This window comes from Phragmites australis, chromosome 24 (assembly GCF_958298935.1).
Source record: "Phragmites australis chromosome 24, lpPhrAust1.1, whole genome shotgun sequence".
NCBI lineage: Eukaryota > Viridiplantae > Streptophyta > Magnoliopsida > Poales > Poaceae > Phragmites > Phragmites australis.
Window position 1 is genome coordinate 2179878 of NC_084944.1, and position 19632 is coordinate 2199509.

Below are 19632 nucleotides of genomic sequence, written 5' to 3' on the forward strand. Positions count from 1 at the left end.
GTTAGGAATTGATGAACTAAGGTTTGTGCCTCAATCATGGCTTCTAGCTAGTGTCCGTCGTGGTGAGTTGCAATCCCTTGTCTCGTGTGGTAGCTCCCCATTGCAACTAGGTTGTAGAAGCATTTGTGGAGTTAGCCTTCTAAGTCCAATCTTCTTTTTTATTTGTTGTCTATGTATGATGGCTAGTTTTGGTGTGGGCGCTAGGGGCAAAGAAGTCCTTTCCCGTCACCCTTCACGTCGGATAGAGAAGGAAAATGCCATCTGGCTGTTATCTAGGACAAAAATAGTACACAAAAGCTAAAAAGTGGACCCTAGATGCTAAATTGGTGAAGTTGACGATTAAAATGGTTTTCGAGAGTGTAGTAATTTTTACGGTGGTGAAAAGTTAATAGCCCAACTAGTTGGAATGCTACCATAAGGTTAATCGCTGCCAATTATATGTACACATGTCAAGGATACATGTCGTCTGCAGCTAGTGCTAGGCTATGGGATGTCAGAGTCATGACATGTGGGGCCATGTAGATCGACCACTTGCGTCTGAAACGAAAACCGTTGAAATTGGAAGTCACTGCTCCACTTCTTACGATAGTGGGTGGGAAAGGCAACTCCACGATATCATGCGGATACACGGCACTATTTCAATCGTTCATCCCTTTCACTTGATAATTATCTATCCATTTATTATCTCACATACTCTATGATTTTTTACTTATTCTTACGACACGAATCTCAATATAAATAAATAATTCTAATAAGTCATATGTTCGTAAGTCTTAGCGTAATTTTCTCTTTCGACAGTGGGTGGGTGCGTGAAGGTTTCAGTGGTGGGAAGATGAATACGGCCTTGTCGAGCTAAGTGTTGAGGCTGCAAAACACACTATCCATGCTGCAGTAATCAGGGGAAATGTTAATATGTTAATGTGAGTCTATGACTGTGAGATTCTACTTCAGATATGCATAATTGGTTGGTTCTGGAAAACACCTTGTTCAATATTCAGATTCTACGGAATACTTACTTACAAATAGTAATAAGTAAGGGCGAGGATATGAAAGGAGCCAGATGAAATTTTCACAAAAAAGGAAAAAATAGTTGTAAAGACGAAAAAGGAAAAACGTTAATATGTTTCTGTGAGTCTATGACTACGAGATTCTACTTTAGATATGTATAATCGATTGGTTTAGAAAGCGTTCAGGTTCTACTAAATACTTACTTACAAATAGTAATAAGTAAGAGTGAGGATCAGAAAGGAGCAACATGGAATTTTCACAAAAAAGAAAAAAATAGTTGTAAAGACAAAAAACGAAAAATAGTTGTGGAGATGCGGGGTATCGATCCCCGTACCTCTCGCATGCTAAGCGAGCGCTCTACCATCTGAGCTACATCCCCGAACTGATTGTAAAGTGTAGAAAACATTCTCTGTCTGTTAGAATCATGCCTTGCTGGCTGGGCCAGACCTCGTATTACTTTTCACGTGATCCGTTTTAGGTGGAGCCTACCGTTGCCGAAAGGCCAGGCTGATTCGATTACCTGCTTGATGTTGTACGGGTCCAATCTGGCAAGTTACGTCGGCCCCGTGCAAGCCCAAATAACAATCGGGTTAGAACCCAAGCGGCCTAGCCCAAGGAAGAGGAGTCCTCCGTCGCCACCACTTGAGGCTAGGGAGTTTTTTTATATATATTTTCTAATATTAATATTTAAATAAATAGATTCTTGATGAAAAGAATTGTAAAAATAGATGCCTACCGCTATTTCATAAGAGAGTAAGATCTAACCGCCCCATAAGAGGGTGATTGACGTTTATTCTTTTAATTCTTTCTATCATGAATTTATTTATTTAAATATTAATGTTAGAAAATGTAAAAATAAATAAAAACTCGCGGCTAGGATCCTCTTCGCCTTGGTCGTGCCAGCCGGCCAGCCAAGGTAACACGGGGGCACTGACTGGCCTCAACCAGTTGGTTGACGACGTAACATCTAGTAAAATTTTAAGGTAAAACTAGAGGTTTAAATAGGTCATATTCCTAGTTTTTTTGATAGAAAAATCCTTTGTTATGGGACAGGGATGGACTCTTTTTATCCTTATAGGGATGTAAATGGGGTGAATTCATCAATCATCCCCCAAGAGATATATCGAGAGTGGAGAAGTTTTTCATCTCACATCTCTATTTCCTCATGTGAAATATAGGTTGTACATGTATTGATGTAGGTAAGAAAGAAGACCCTACAGGGATGGTTGACTGGAACCCAACCAGCCCAGCCCATTCCTAACCCTAAATCATCGTTTGCCTTGTCTTGCACAAATCGACCTCCACCTACCTAGCTGCCACACAAACGAGAGCACGATGGACTGCTCAAGAGATCGAGTTAGTCGAGTGCTTGACGCAACCATGTGATGAGCCGATGACAGGAGCACCGTGACCATGTCCTCCACTTGCCCTGTCATAGGCAAGTGGGCGGTGGGTTCGCAGAGTCGCTCCTATCCGATTGCCCCTCACACCCTGATCCATGTGGTCGACACCATGGTTTCTCTCGCGTGCCCCCCTGAGCTCCGACGATGCCCCTCTCTAGTCCTTATCCTCCTTAATCCATCACCTGCTCGAGCTTATGTTACAGTCGTCGACATGATTACTGTCACACTCGCCGTTGTGCCCGTTGTCTCACCCATCTCAGTCCTCATTCCGCATGCATGGGTGGGGATGGGGGAAGGGGCGCGAATGGGGATGAGAGATTTTCTCAGACGAGGGATATGTCAGCTCATCTATCCCACGGGAAAATTCTTTATTGATATCCCTAGATGAAACAATGATGGTAGAAGAATAAATGCAAAGGTAAAATCTAGACGAAGCCACGATGCATATGCACAACTTCTCCCCTCGGAAGGTGTACGTCTTCTTGTCGTTTGAACCAATTGATTATGCATATGCATTGCACATGGTCGTGCTACTGAGTTGAGCTAACCTCACTCCAAGAAAATGTTGCTACGTATTCAGCAAAGCAAGGACAGGAGATGGTCAGCAGAGAGAAATGGAGTTTCGTGGGTTGCGTAGCTAGCTAGGAGGATCGACGGTCTTTCAATCGACGATCAGGGTAGTCGTTACTTAAAATACCAACAGGGTGTTTGTCATTTCCGACGACAAAGTCGTCTAGAGATTCAGTGAAAAACCATGGTGACAGGGAATATAGCAGCATAAGTCATGTAAATTTTAAAGTTCGATAAGAACTATGGAGGAAGAAATAAAAATGTGAAATTTCAAACCGTATCTGTTTCGCAGATGACTAGCAGCTTTTATGAGTACGCCGTACAATACTTCAAGCAATACAATATTTCAAACGAAATGTGACATCAGATGAGAACCCGTCCAGATTAATCGCCTTAACCTGGACGTAACCGTTCGCGTAATTACCGTTCTGTTTCAGGCGCTACGAGCCGTCCCTGCCTACCTCACGTCGGAGGAAACCAGGCAACCACCTTCTCTTCTAGAACCACCAGGGGCCCCACAACAACAGTCGAGCCTCCGCTGACCGGGCCCCACCACATAGTCAAACCAGAAGGCCGCGTCCCGCAACGGCCCGATCGTGTCGCTGACTCGCGGGGCCCACGTCCGCACGGACTATCCAACCCCCGCGGGGCTGCGTCCGCGACGCGGCGGCGAAAACTAGAGCGCGCCGGGCGGCTCTGTTCGGGCTCGATTCCTCCGTCGTCCGCCGCAATCGCCGCCTGGTCTTGGAGGGTTCTTGAGAGAGGAGAGAGAGAGAGAGAGATAGATCGACGGAGCAGAATGGGGCAGTGTGCGTCGCGGCAGGAGGCGGCGGCGGGTGGCGGAGGCGGGGAGGGGAAGAGGGGGTGCCTTGCGGTGGCGCGGGAGCGGCGGTCCCGGTTCTACATCTTCCGGCGCTGCGTCGCCATGCTCGTCTGCTGGCACAAGTACAAGAAGATCTGATGTGACCCGTCAGCCTCCTCTCTCCAAACCCCCTCTTGTAATCTTGTTCTTGCATCACCACCACTCCTGTACATTGTTCTTCAGTCTTTCCATGCAAATTAATTTGCTTCTTTTTTTAGCTGAAATTAATTTGCTTCCCCTCCTGTAAAAATGGAATGCGATTAGTTACTAAAAAACTCTAATGATTGGGTTCATCAACTCTGTCATCAATGGACGCAATGCCCTGCAGCGTATAGTTTCAGACGACTGTCCATTTGTTGTTTCTTCTCTCCTGTACTGTGGCAAATCATTAAATTTTCCACTGATAAACTAAGCTAGATTCCCGGTATGCAGGCCGTGTATACGTAACCATGCAAAAGCGCTGCATAATTCTGCCTCAAAATGGCATGGACACCGTTGGAAATGAAGTCGTGTTCAGCAACACACTATACCACTTTACTAGCTACTAGCACTTCAAATGGAATGCCTTACGATTTGGTAGTACTCTTTGGAGCAGCAAGATCACACATGGAGTTGTGAAGTTCACTGAGAATTGATAGATCTTTCGGGTGGTAATTTCGATCACTACTGAATACCAAGAAATCTTATCCAGGATGGACACATGTGAGCCAGAGGGAAGGGTTGAATGCAACTTCTGCAGAGAAAATGGGCACTTTGATCTCTACACGGAGACGCCATAAACTCTACCATAAGCTACGGTGGAACAGTAACAAAGCTGAATGACACGATTCGGTAATTTTTCATCACTGCACTGTTCCGATAGGATCAAGCCTAATCCAAATCCACATGCATCTCCAGCATCCCTGCTTCCTCTTCTGAAAAATGGCAACCATCAGCCCTCTCTGACCAATCAAAATACTGAATCCCAGCTGCAGTGGCGAGCAAGCGCTGAACATCTCATTTCCTTTATTTTTGTTCACAAATTGTCAGTCAAAGGCTCCAAGACTTATCCACCTTCTTGTTTCTCTAAGCCATAACTTCTTTGCCACCAAGTGTATCAGGGTCTGCAGATTTGGCGCGAGCAAAAAATGGAACACCGTTTGGTTCTTTGCAAATTGCAGGCCTTTTTTGTTTCGCCCTGGACCATCTCTGGTCCCTGCAGCCCACCGGCCTCCGTCCCCCTGCAACTCTCGGGGCGACCACACTTGCATCAATTTTGAATTCCTTTTGCTCACCTCTTCTAACCACAAGTGTCCAATGATCATAACAGCCCCTACCTACCACTGTCATATGATCAGCTCTATTTCAGTATTTCTCTTCTCTCTTTTCAGAAAGTCTTCTGAACTTTTCCTTTACTGTACGTGTTTAAGAAAGTCTTCTGAACTTCATTTTGAGAATTTGAGAACCAAAGTTATCTGAGATTTTTTTTTACTGTGCTTCTCAAGAAGGGATATTGCGCATTTCTTTACTGAAATTGCAAAGAAGAACCGATGCATGCAGTCTTGTTAACATCTGCACGCCTATCATGTGATCCAGAGAGGTCATGCTCGTACTCAACGTAATCAATCTGAACACAAGCCTATCTTAGCCTTCCATGTTTACACTTGCATACAAGACAAAGCGCATGCATGAGAAACAGGAGACAGCGGAGAAAGGTGAGTAGGTGTCATGCCTGTGAGAGCGGAGGACGGAGGAGGGTGGACGATCAAAGCCACAAGCTCGCGAACGGCATGGGGATGGGTGAGGTGCTGCAGGCAGGACTGCAGGCAAGCAGAGCTGCTGGACTGGAGCCGGAGGAGTGAATGCGGGGAATCTTTGTCTGACGACGATGCAAAGGCAGGCCATTCGTCCTCGTCCATCCATCTACTGCTATGTGCATGTTGTGTTAAATACAAAGCTGGCCATTGCAATGCATGGCCCCCATATTCTCTCCTCTCCTCTCCTCTCCTCCTTGCTGTCCCTTCCGCCGATGTATGCCTTTGGCCTGCACCTTATTTATGCATGCTCGTGCCTCAGTTACTTCTTCTTGGCAGGCCCCAACTACCCTCCAGAAAGTCTTCGACCTGTGCTGGTTTTGTTCTGCACTACTGATCGACGTGAGATGTCGTCGTCGCAAATTTCGGAAGCTGTGTTGATAGTGTTTAGTCTGAAACTGCACTTAGACTGCGTATCTGTGCTTTGAGAAATCAGAGTTTGAGACGAGAGGAGAGGATGAGCGTCGCCTTGAAAGATCTGGGTTTTTCTCTTTGATCTTCAGTTTCAAATGGGATGAAATGCAGTAAAGCATGGTGGCATCATTGTGTGCCTGCATAAATGTCTGTGTTTGCACTAACAGTTTTGGAACTTGGAAGCTGCAGTGACCCAGTGCCGTGGAATCAATTTGCGCAGGGGTGTACATGCCATGATGAACCCCTCTGTAAGTGGGTCAGAAAGATGAGGCGCTGGCACATGCATATGTTTCTCAGTTCTCAGTGATATAGTAGCAATATACATAAAAACATCCAAGAACTGTCTGCATATCAGAGCACGCCCTTGCTAGTTAGTAATTTTCAGTCTTTGATTAGACGCTTCAGTTTTGAATTCTACTGTACACCGACGACGGAACAAACCATCTGCAGGAGTAATCAGCTACTGCTTACGCACACGAACTTCAGAGTTCAAAGTAAAACAAGGTTAGTAATTCTCGAGAAAACAGGAGAGTAAAGCAAGGTTAAATGAGTTGGTAGACAAAATTAGACATTAGAGACAACAGGTACTGCATTTCGACGTACTAATGACCAATTCATTTCAGCTTCTTCCTGCTACATGCCGTATGACCGATTGCTGCAGGCAATACATGCAGGAGAAAAACCTCATGCTCACAACTGACCTGAAATGTATGTACAGAAATCATCCATGTGATCTACATTCCCCCCTTTCTCCTTCATAAAGGAAATGAACACAAAATGCAGTTACTCTAACCAACTCTAGTACTACATATGATGGATCGGCCGTGTCTCTTAACTCCCTGTAAGACATGTCAAGAAGTGCGATCGATGCCTTGAAGCTGCTTCAATGGCTTGGTTCACATTATTCCATGGAATAGGCTGATAGAGCAGCAAATAATCTGGAAATAAACTCGTGAGATGAAAAATGAAGTAAACACGCTGCAAATATATATATGAAATTAGAGTGTTCGAAGCTGCATGCACAATTGCAATGCATGGGGGCCGTGCATCTGAACTAAATCTTGATCTGACGAGCGATTTCTGCATGACCCAACTGGTGCAACAACATGTCAACATGCATGCCGCAACGCGACACTACTCATGCTGTCATGCAAGCCTTCAAAACACACACACAACTCATGCAGGAAAGGTCATCGCGCGCGTCAGTCACTCCTAAAAAATTAGCTAGGAAACAAATAGAAGTATGTATGTATAATATATCTGTGTGTGTATGCAGTCAATGCATAATTGCATATACACCAGCAAGGGGGGGGGGCAAAAGCAAAGAGAGATAGAAGAAGAACACAGTTACCACCATGCATGGCAGGCGTGCAGAAAAATTCAGGAAGAGACGGCGCAACCATGAAAGAGTACTAAGATATTGGCACGGCTCAATCAGATACGCAAGCAGTACTGCACCAAGGCAGATTCATCCTTTCAGCTTCTGAGTGAGCCGAACCAACACCATAGCTACGCTTCCATTTCGATTTCTCCAGCGAGAAGCAGATGGACAAAGAGAGGAAGATCGGAAGAAATGTGTGTTCGCCATGGATCTCTGATCTCCAAGGCAACGAAGGCATGCATGGCGTGCAAGCATGGGGAGGAGCAGCCGAGATAGGGTTGCCTGGTGGGTGTGTGAGTGTGTAGGAATGCGTTTGAAGGAGGAGACCCAGGCCATCTTATGGACCTTCTCTGATTCCCTCGCCCTCTGTGTGCTGGTGGGCATTTAACTCCCCTGGCTCTACCAAATGAGTAAAGACAGGCTGAGGTATATTCCAACAAGTTAGCGAACTCTCATTGGTCTCACAAGCTCACGAATACATTGTAACTCGCTCAAAACTCACGTATAATCAAATCGCACTTCGACCAGATATACGTATAGTATCGCACCTCCTCTTTCTTTATTTTTGTTTTTCGTTTCTCTTGCTCGGTTAAAAAACAGACCCATTGTCATGCTTATATACATGCATGGTGGACTTATCATAATCAGACTACGATGTGTACTTAACTCCTATTTTAGCTATAAAATTTAAATCTACTTTGTTTAGGACTCTAATTTTTAACCGAAAGTAACTAAATTAACTTAACGAGGCATTAATAGAAATCTCTCTCGCCCACACACTCACGAAAACCTAATGCATACATGTAGGTGCAAGGATATAAATGGGACTCCCTAGCTTTTTGTCGGACGATGCACGGCAATTTGTGTGCAACTTAATTTGAAAAGCAGCGTGAAGTTGCCTGCGCGCAGTTACCGCGCACCAGCCGAACTATTTGGCCGCGGGACGACGCATGTTTTGGTGGATTTTTAAATAGCACAGGAAAAATGGAGGTAGTTTGTGCTAGCTGACGTGGTTGGTACTGATCGATCGGGGGAGCAAGAACAGAAGAGTTGCAGCCATATGAACAGGTATACATATATAAGGGAAGCACGAAGCATGCATGAGATCGACGAGAGGTACGTCTCTACTCTCTTCAGTGTTTTTTTTCGAAAGGATGATATGAGAGTTATCGAGATTTTATTAGAATGAGTAAAAACCAAAATAAAAATATTTACATAGCTGGGAATCCATCTCGCATCCCTGGCGTAGCTAGGATTTCATGGAAAGGCTACTGGTACAACGATGAATCAACCGCACCCGAAAGAAAAAGTGACAGAGTTCACACATTCACCCATATATGAAAACTCTTCTTCTCTGTTCTATATCTTCTTTTATTTGGAAGGCGACTTGTACCGTACTGGATTGCTTGGCTTGGAAGACCCTCCTATTTCTCTATTTCCATAAATTCCGCCAAAAATATAAAACGGTGTCATCGAAGTCTCTCTTGATCTCCTTTTGGAAGCGAACTCTGGATTTCCTCCACCATCCTTTGATTGTGGTGAAGTCCTGCAAATTAGGTAGTCAGAAGAGATCGTACCAATGTGTCAGTTCGTTCCAGACTTGTATGATAAAAGGGTAGTTTTTACATAAATGCACTGGCGTTTCATCTTGACTGTTACAAAGCTTACAAGTTCTGTCATTTGGCCATCCACCATCCCCTTTTTTCCAAGTCGTCAAAATTTTGTTTTGGATTAGCAGCCATGTGAACATCTTGTATTTTGGCTCGGATTTTGCTACCCAGATTGGGTTCATATTAAAACGATTGCTGCTTCCCATGAACTGGATGTGATATGCACTTTTGCTCGTGTATTTGCCATCCGTTGTCCAACGCCATTTGAGCTGATCAGAGGAGTTATCGTTGATGGAGAACGCTTGAATTTGCTCCCAGAGCCAGACCAGTTGATCGAGTTACTGTTGTGTGTGTAGCGAAAATGATTTTATTAGGTTATGATTGTGATTTTGATGATTAATAATAATATAGTTAATAGGACTAACATGTTTGTTAAGAATATATGTTAGTAGGTCTCATTGACGCAATACAAGAAGAAGCCACCGCAGCCGGGATAAAATTGGACTGAATTGGAAAAGTCCCAGGGTATTTTGCCTCACCGGAAGGTCCGGTGAAGAGGAGTTCAACACACCGGAGCAATGTGACCCGAGGCAGTTTTGCCTCACAAGATGGTCTAGTGTCAAATGGGTAGAAGCACCGGAGTATTATTGGCAAAGAGAAAGGCAGAAGACCTCACCGGATAGTCCGGTGATCAGTAAATATGTTCACCGTAGCATTTCCTGCAGAGAAGAATTCAAGTGCTAAAAAATGAAGATGAACTGACCGGATAGTCCGGTATTTGGCACTGTTCATTGTCCGATGAGCTTTGCAGCAGAACAGAAGAAGTTGAACCTAACAGATGGTCCGGTGACCAGAGGAAATACACACCGGAGTAATTTCAGCAGATAAGGTTCCATGTGGTTAAAAAAGAAGATTAACGCATCGAATAGTCCGGTGATGAAGAGGATATCTACACCGGAGTATCCGGTGTTCACAGAGGTTTGAGTGGGGTTCTAACGGCTAGTTTATGAGAGTGTACTTATCGGAAGATTTGGTGTTAGTACCACTGTTCTCATCAGATCATCCGGTATTAACAGTTTTTTAGAGCCGTTAGGTTAAAGGTTAGTGCGCGAGTTTGAGGCTATAAATACCCCTCCACTCAGTCATTTGAGTGTGCTGGAGTCCAGAGAAGTTCATATACACCAAAAAAGATATACAAGCCACCAAAGTGCTTAAAGTGATCATCCAAGGCGATTAAGCACAAGATTAGTGAGTGATTAGTGCTTTTATGCCTAGAGAGCGAGTTGCTAGGTGATTGCTGCCTAGAGAGTGGATCAATGAGTGATCAAATAGTGTACCTCTTGGTACGCTGGCACCTTGGAGTCTTGGTGACTCACCGGCAAGCTTGTTGACCCTCCGACTTGGTGTGGAGTGGCGACAAGGTGATTGTGCGGGGATGCGAAGACCCTTACCTTTGTGGCTCAAGCTCTGAAGTGATCACGACAGCGAGGAACCGGAAGATAGGCTAGTGGTGAGACCTTGCCTTGGAGGCTTGATGGCTCATCCGGGTAGAGGCATTGTCTTTGTGACTTTGTGGCTCAAAGGCCGTGAACGGGTGCCGATCGGGAGCATTTCCTTTGTGGAGCTCCAACGTAGACTGGAGGTGGCATTCATGCCATCGATACCACGGGAAAAAATCCTTATGCCGAGTTTGCTCTCTCTACCTTATTTACGTTTTCGCATTTACTTTCTTGCAATTTACCTTCTTAGATAGGTTTCAAATGTTTTGATCGGTAGAGTAGACACACTAGATAAACCTAGAGCACATTTAGATAAAAATTGATATAAGTTTATCTTGTATTATTTTTAGAGCCAAAATAGTATTAAGTGTCCTAATTCACCCCCTTTTAGGACGTCACCGATCCTTTCAGCGTGGTTAGGGCTTCAAGGTTATTCATCCAATTGTGGTTTGTGTGTGAGAAATCATCTAAATAGTATTTGAACTAATCATTAGAATGATTATTTTCTATAATCACGCCCACAATGATTAACCGAAATACCATCCCGCACACAATCTAAGTAGATATATAGCCAGAGGAGACTCATGGGGAGGGGAGGGGACAGGCAACTCCACAAAGGATGCAAACACAAAAGTTATCTCGTCTATCCATCTCTCCAACCTGATATCCATAAATCCGTTGATTCTTTCACTTACCCTGTGATTTTTTCACCTACGTCTTTAACACGAATCTCAATACAAATAAACGGTCTTGATAGCCCATATATGTGCAAGGACTAGTGGAATTTTCCCCTCCACGAGGGGATGGTTGGAGGGGAGGAGTGGAGTTTGGTGAGGGCCCATCGTCCTTTCCTGAACCCTAGCTCAATGTGTTTACAATTTGGGGGTGACCAGTGCAGGAGGGGTGAGTAATTGCAAAGTTGTCTGGGGTTCCAGGGGTTCATCTAACCGAACATTTCGCATCCGACAAACCACATTTGGGTTTGCAAGATTGCACTTGTGAGGGGTTTCCACCCGATATTATCCCCTTGTGTAGCTGTGCCTTTTACCTATCAATTTCTATCAAGCAGCGTAGGTGATATGAAAGGTGGCCTTTGGGTACGTGGGGGCGGTGGTTGTTAGGGTTGAGGAAGGGTATACCATGGCTTATGTACTGAGGGGAAGACAAATCTCAACCATAGAACTGAAATCCAATGGTCCATAGTTTGACCATTTCTTTGTCGAATTGGGTTTGACCAAAAAAGGTAGTTGACTGTTATATTCATCCATGAAACTACTAGTAGTCCCTATGAGCAGTAGCACAAGGGGCCGAGTACTCGAGTACGTACGAGGAGAAGACTATACGTTGGTCTAAGTTGATTCATGCATGCATGTGACAGGTACGAGCTAGCGCATTGAATCGAGATGCGAGATTGGCGAGGGCCGTGCGGCCGGCGAGACAAAAGAGACAAGGCAGGGCGTTGATTGGGGGGCATGGCAGGCAGGCCGCGCGGCCGGCCGGAGTGGCTCTGCGGGCAGCTCGCTCTGCCTCGGCGGCGCAGGCCGGGTTCAATGCCGAGGGAATCTCCTCCTGCCACTCTCACCGAACTCAGCCACTCCCGAGAGCAGCTTAAATGCGTCGCGTCCCCATCGTCACCAGTTTTAAATAAAATTTGCTTCCATCTTGACTGTACCTTACATTAGTAGCGCTGTGTTTTTCCAAGCTGGAGATGCGCGTAGTCTCTCTCTCTTTTCTTTTTCTGAAAGTAAGATATGAATCAGTGATCTTCACTTCTTCAGAGTTGCAGTATTGCACGCACTTCCTTGGATTGCCTAAGAAAGGGGTGGAGTATGGATAGATATTCGTAGATTTACACTAATATAACTTAATTAATTAATCATTTTGATTTAATTAAAATAACTAATTAGTTAATTAAATTGAACTAAAATAAATTCACGGATCACTTCACGTCCATCTCTAATGATCATAGTTACCTGATAAACTATAAAAAATACTCTATCTGTTCAAAAATATAAGGCGTATTTTATTTTGAAAAGGTCCGATTTTATTTGCCCAACTGCCGCCGGTTGGGCAAACGGCAACACAAATGTTGGTAATATGCGCAAAAATTTATTTCCAGATTCTATACAAAGGCATATTTCACAAGCTATAACAGATGAACATACTTCTAACCCTAGCAGCAAGCAACAGTATAAAAAATCTATCAGTTTTATCAAGAACTCACAGTCGGGTTGATGAAGGGATGAAGTTGATGATGTGTCGATTCGCTGCCGTGCAGATCGTAGATGAAGCAGTGCAGAGCGGTCGCGCAGGTGCACTGCCCAGAAACCTTATTGCCGTCCCTCGTGCGGGCTTCACGACGGCAGAGGCTCGGAGATACCGCTCACCCTCCAACCTTGTGCACGGTAAGGAGAAGGGCTGGTGAGATCTGGCAGCACGGTACACAAGACAGTGATCTGGATGGGTGGAGAAGAAAATGTGGAGCAGAGAGATGCTTTCTTAAAAGCCTGGACGTCTCTAGGATTATAGGGAAATGGCTGCCCTCTTGGAGCCGTTTTCTCTCATATAATGCCCACTAATTGCTGCCTCCATAACTGACCAATTACTCTCAGAATTAAGGCATTGATCGCGATTAAAACGGCTAATTATAACATTGATCATAATTAAAAAGGGAGAGCAGCAAAAGGACTTGCAATTTTGTGCCACGCCACGCCACGGCTGCGCGTCGCAAGTCACAAGTCACGTGGATATTCACGCGAATACGCGCGTGCGTGTGAATATAGCAAAGTATACTCTCTCTTTCTCATTTTCTCTATTTCAAAGAGGCTAGAGAACTCAAGTATTTAAGTTGATCTACATCCTCTTGCTTGGTAATACGGGACTAAACCTTCTTGTTTTGCATTCTCATGAATAGGCTTTAAATGGGCCACATTCCAACAATCCCCCACCAATGCCAAAGCGAGAAAAAGAAGGAAAAAAGATCATTGTATTATAGTGCTGTTAATATACCAGTCTTTTAGTATAAGTCCCGTACGAATTGAACTTACACCTAGAATATCAAGATTCACCTTTCCATAACTGATGAATGGACTATGCCTTGAATTCACAGTTTTGTGTGGATAGATTTCACTTGAAATCACAACTGATACTAGGTTGCTAAAACAACCTGGCCTAAACAGAGCGTTTATGGTCTGCTCCCATATCTTCTCATGAGCTTTCTAAGAGAATGCCCTGTTCTCATGAACTGCGACCAAACAGTTAGGCTCAAGTAGGTGTTTTTCTTCAAGATATCCTGCAGGCTAATATCTTCTGCAACGAAAAACATTAAGGATTTACGCCAACCTTCCATGCAGTCAAGAGTACTTTTATTTTGAACATGTGTAATGTACTCTTTGGTTACATCATCAATTTGTTTTTCCTATTACCTAATTCATGGGATCTCTGCTCAAAAGGATAGGTTACCATTGTGATGCACTAACTTAAATGGGCCTCATTCCCATGTCCTTGGACATCACTGAAATCGCATTTCGTGGTAATCCCTTTGTAAAAGGGTCTGCCAGATTTTTCTTAGTACGTACATAGCTCACAGCTATTATTCCGGAGTTTCTCATTTTCCTGACAGATTTAAGTCTACGCTTCACATGTTTGGAGGACTTAGTATTATCCTTAGTACTCATAACCTTGGCTAGCACAGCTTGGTTATCGTAGTATATAAGGATTGGTGGTATTGGTTTCTCAACCAATGGTAAGTCCAATAGAAGCTCTCTTAGCCATTTAGCTTCAACAGTGGCTGTCTCTAGTGCAACAAGTTCTGCTTCCATGGTTGACCTCGTCAAAATGGTCTGTTTACAAGATCTCTATGAAACCGCATCACCTCCAAGTGTGAATACATAGCCACTGGTGGCTTTGATCTCATCTGCATATGAGATCCAATTGGAATCACTATATCCTTCTAACACAGATGGATATCTTGTGTAGTGAATCCCAAATGCTGTTGTGCCTCTCAAATAGTGCAACACTCGCTCAAGTGCCTTCCAATGATCATCTCCTGGATTTGACGAGAACCGACTTAATTTGCTCACAACAAAGGAAATGTCAGGTCTCATTGCACCAGCCAAATACATAAGGGACCCAATTATTTGTGAATATCTCAATTGATCTATTCCTTGTCCTTCGTTCTTTCGAAGTTTCACACTCGTATCATATAGAGTTGGAGAAACTTTACCGTCTTCAAAGCCAAATCGGCTAAGAATCTTCTCCGCATAGTGGGATTGATTTAAAGTGATCCCATCTTCACTCTTGATCAATTTAATATTCAAAATAACATCTGCTGGACCCAAATCTTTCATCTCAAAACAACGAGACAAGAAGGATTTGATTTCATCAATCACGGCCGTATTTGTTCTAAATTAGTATGTCATCAACATATAAGCACAAAATTACTTCTTGAACCCACCAAAGCGATAGTATACACACTTGTCTGCCTCATTGACACTGAATCCAGCAGATGTTGTTAATATGCACAAAAATCTGAAATGTTGGTAATATGAGCAAAAATCTAATTCCATATTCTATACAAAGGCATATTTCACAATCTATAACAGATGAACATACTTCTAACCCTAGCAGCAAGCAACAGTACCAAAAATCCATCAGTTTCATCAAGAACTCATAGTCGGGTTGATGAATGGATGAAGTTGACGATATGTCAATTCGCTGTCGTACAGATCGTAGATGAATACGGGACTAAACCTTCTTACTTTGTATTCTTACGAATGAGCTTTAAATGGACCACATTCCAACAACAAATGCTACCTTCAGTCCAATGTCACTCGCGAGCTTGAAGACACGAAGGATGACGCAGCGTGCCTACCTTTACCTTCCATGAGGATCAAATGTAAAGTCCAGGGAACAGCATCGTCATCAACTCATCATTGCTACGACCCGTCGTTACCTGACCATACGAGCTCGCGCCAAGCAAGGAATCAAGGTGCTCCAATGGTTCTACAATGGCTAGGTCCTGAGCTCAGTGGCCTGTGCACTTTGGCTTTCTCTTTTAGAATAATTTTATCTATATCACTACTTTACATGCAATTTTTATTTATAACATCAATTTGTGTCATTGACATGTAAGATCAAGCCTTATCTGTCATTAATACAGCTGATAGTATAAATAAAAAGTACATATGGATGCAAATTCTTTTCCTCTTGGAGGCATGTGATCGGGTTGTAACGACATGATGCCTCAGCTGCTCTATAAATACCGTGCATGCTACCGAGCTAAGGCACCAGGCAAAGCTTCAGCCTTCAGCGTTGCAGTTAGCTCAAGTCGATGGCTTCGGCGGTTCTGCAGGTGTTCGGCCAGCCGGCGTCGACGGACGTGGCGAGGGTCATGGCGTGCCTCTTCGAGCGGAAGCTCGAGTTCGAGCTGGTCCGCGTCGACGCGTTCAAGCGCGCGCACAAGCTCCCCAGCAACTTCGTCAAGATGAGGGCACGTTCATCAATTCTCTCACTTCATTCTTCTTCAGAAAATTTTGAAAACATTCTCTGCACCAGATGACACATATACTTTTGCTCTGCTGTCTCGCTTTCATGCGTGCAGGATCCCAGCGGCCAGGTGACTCTCAAGCACGGTGACATAACTCTCACCGGTAATTAAGCACTACATTTGTTCAGCTTGTCGATAAATTGATGCCTTGTAGCTCATGGTCCTTGTAATTAAATTTTTTGTTTCTTTCCTCTGTGCTTGTAGATTCGAGGGATATTTGCCGGTACGTGTGCACTGAGTTCCCGCGGCAGTGCACCAGGAACCTGTTCGGCGCGGGCGCTCTGGAGCGCGCGTCCATCGAGAAGTGGCTGCAGGCGGAGGCGCAGAGCTTCGACGCGCCGAGCTCGGCGCTGGCGTTCCACCTCGCGCTCGCACCGCCGATGGGTGGTGCGTCGCCGGCCGCGCCCGACGCCGACGACGAGGAGGTGTCCCTCCGCGCCGGAACCGCGGAGAGCGAGCGGCAGCTGCTGAGGGTGCTTGACGTATACGACGACGCGCTTGGCAGGAGCGCGTACCTCGCCGGCGACGAGTTCACGCTGGCCGACCTGTCCCACCTCCCGAACACGCACTACATCGCGTGCTCCGCGAGAGGCAGGGCGCTGCTGGCGTCCAGGGAGAACGTGGCGCGGTGGTACGAGGCCATCTCGGCGCGCCCGGCGTGGAGGCAGGTGGTCAGGGTGCAGTGCCAGAGCGCACACTGTCCTGTCCCGTTCGAGCTGTGAGGCCGCACGGCGCCGTTCGAATTTGCACGCGAGACCGCGAAGGACTTCTCATGCAGCACCATAACTAACCTGCTTGTGTCGTGTCATGTCCGGCCTGTGTAGTTGTGTACGTACGTTCAGCTTTGTCGTGATGGTTAGAATAAACATGCATGTAGCCTTCGTGTACGTGTAGTGTCATAGTGTGTGGTGTCCTATTTGTCCTTTGTTGACATTGATCGGTTAGTTTCACCTCCATGGATTAATAAAGGTTGCATTCCAACGTTTAAATATGTACGCTCTTTAAGCTTCATGCGTATGGAAACGAGATGCAGATCAGGCAACGAAGAATACCAATGGCTTAGGGAAGAGGTTGATTTGGAGCTCCTCGTCGCTCACCTTTGAAGATGTTCTAGGGAGGGAGGCAAGCCTAACAAAGGAGGCGGGCATGAGTGCAGAGCGTTGAGGTGGTGGAGTGCCACCGGTCGCAGGCGGCGAAGAATGGTCAGTGGGTTAGTATTGGGGTAGAAAGGCAAGGATACTGGGTTAGCATAACAGCAGGCGGTGTTGGCAAATCTGACGATAGGAGTACACGAGTTGCTAGAGACACGTGCAACAAGTAGCAGGTGATTTGTTCCACTGGCGCGGGTAGAGAGAAGAATAGGTCTTAGAAAGAAGGGAGGAGGGCCGTCCAGTCCAGATTCAACAACTGTCATCCCTCGACGAAAATGAAAGTCTTTTATAAGGCACTGAACAATAGTATCCCCTTAAATATGTCAAATGTCAAAAAAGGAAAAAATGTCAGATCATTTGGTTTATGTTACGGATATACATGCTCCAATGCAGCTTGAAAGTTGCACGGATACATAATCCTATTTTTTCAGAGGAGTTGCACGGATACATGTACCGCTACGCATCGTGCCTCTAGCGACCCGAGGTACTGAAAACACCCGGGCCCGTGTGCTCTTTGTGTCTTGTCGCGAGTCTTGTCGTATGCACCTTTCGGCGCCGTGTCTCGCGCTGCTGCTCCTCAATGCCAGCTTTTGGTCGACTAATTTTGAGACCGTGGTAATATTGCTATAGAGTGCAGCAAGCAGTTCACACCTAAGGTGGAGAAATTCGTATCCAGAAGGAGGAACAATGCCCACTTTCATCGGACCAGGATTTATGACCTGGCTAACAATAAATTCGAGGTCACGTGTTACCGTATGTATGCTTCAGGGTATAGCATAGGGGACATCATGTAGCAATGTCAACTTAGGCCTCATGAGGTGAACTGCACATGCAATAAACCAAAATTGCACCATATCCCATGCTCTCATACCGTCACCCCTTGCAGAGACATGGACGGCAATGACAAATTACAGTACATATCACCGTACTTCACGATCGATGCATTGAGGAGCACATAGCTTCTAAAGATGCGTTCTTTCAACATTAGAAGCAGCTAAAAAATGATCGATGAGCCTAAGTGGGTACTTTATCTCCGAGCACGACACATGAATCCTGGAATACCTATAGCCACAAGGTTGCAAGGTGACATGGATGCAAAAGATGTTGTTGACGACCTACGCAAGTGGAAAATATGCAAACAACCTAGCCATGATAGAAGAACTTGCCCGACCCGACAGTAAACTATTAGGCCAATATCTATTTGGTACCACATATTTTGTAATATATCGTATGATACTACCTATTTTGTAATATATCACAGACATAGTTTGTATTCTAAATTGTTATTCACCTATTAGATGTACTACCTATTTTGTAATATAACACATAGTATTGGCATCACAGACGATGTTTTTTTATTGAACTATGAAGCTTGAAATCACTGTCAAGGCTCATGGTGGTCTTTCTGAACTTCTTTAGCAGCGGTATGACGAGAACCATAGGGGAAGGATGGTTTACATAGGGCATCAGGTACCACGATTATATGTGTTTTTTAATTACCACGATAATTTGTTACTTACTCAATACATGTATTGGATACCTTTGCAATTGCTTCCGTTGCGTGTCTGGAGTGTCCACACAATTAAGGAGTTAGACACTCAATTCCACGAGCCACTAGCACGGGTAGAACTACTACCGTTCACTCTCATGATGGCATGAGCTTTCATGGAGGGTGATGACAGGACACCTCTCCTGCCGATTGAGGTGGCGCTGCTCACAGGTCTCGTCGACTAATGACGCCTTGAGACACACACGTTCCACTTTACTTTTGGCAAGATGGCTGTAATATTGAGGTATGTGGCCATGCTGACCGAGCTGCTAATCAGGGCATCCCGTTAGTAGTTTCGCGACCAACAAATGAGCAATGGAAGGGTTACCTTGAGGACATGTATTATTTGTTATGTAATGCACTTTAAATATTCTAGTGCTATTTAAGGTTTATTGAGCCTTTGCATCTTGTAGATTTGATGTGTAATATGAAATGAAGGATGTTGCCCTCTCCATATCCTAGATTCGTGGGCTACCACAGTTCGGTCCATGCTCACCGGATACGCACGAGGCTATAGTTATGCAGCACTATGAGGTCTACATGTACATCATGCTGGGATGCATCATGTTCTGTAACACGACAAGCGATTTTGTCCTCCCATATATTGTATGGTTAGCAGGTCAACTCGTGTCACATCTTTATGAGTTGATATTACAGTTGAGGATCTGTTGTGCTAGCTGTAACCTACAGAGGATTGTGTGATGTAACCCAGCAGCCAAAGAAAAAGTATTTATTACAGGCTGCCTTCACCTCTTATAACTATGGAGCTGAGAGTACCTCTCGTTTTGTCAGCCTTGGGTGAGCAAGAGCTATTATCTAGTCCCCATCTCCGATGGCGTTGCAG

At 44.8% G+C, this 19632-nt stretch overlaps 1 protein-coding gene and 1 non-coding gene across 2 annotated transcripts; one reads left to right on the forward strand and one right to left on the reverse strand.

The window, feature by feature from the left end:
• Positions 1-1314: 1314 nt before the first annotated feature.
• Positions 1315-1387, reverse strand: TRNAA-AGC (transfer RNA alanine (anticodon AGC)). Its single transcript has one exon. It is a non-coding gene; the product is annotated as a tRNA-Ala (tRNA).
• A 14458-nt stretch (positions 1388-15845) lies between these two features.
• On the forward strand, positions 15846-17034 carry LOC133907995 (glutathione S-transferase F11-like). Its single transcript, XM_062350133.1, has 3 exons — positions 15846-16031; positions 16143-16191; positions 16293-17034. Exons 1-3 carry the CDS (start codon positions 15873-15875, stop codon positions 16808-16810), a joined length of 726 nt encoding a protein of 241 aa, XP_062206117.1. The 5' UTR covers positions 15846-15872; the 3' UTR covers positions 16811-17034.
• Positions 17035-19632: the final 2598 nt, after the last annotated feature.

Excerpts from the sequence above, each read along its gene's own strand:
- LOC133907995 (XM_062350133.1), top strand. The coding sequence starts at position 15,873 with ATGGCTTCGGCGGTTCTGCAGGTGTTCGGCCAGCCGGCGTCGACGGAC. Across the intron at positions 16,032-16,142 it reads GCAACTTCGTCAAGATGAGG|GATCCCAGCGGCCAGGTGAC; the intron begins GCACGTTCATCA and ends TCATGCGTGCAG. Across the intron at positions 16,192-16,292 it reads CGGTGACATAACTCTCACCG|ATTCGAGGGATATTTGCCGG; the intron begins GTAATTAAGCAC and ends CTGTGCTTGTAG.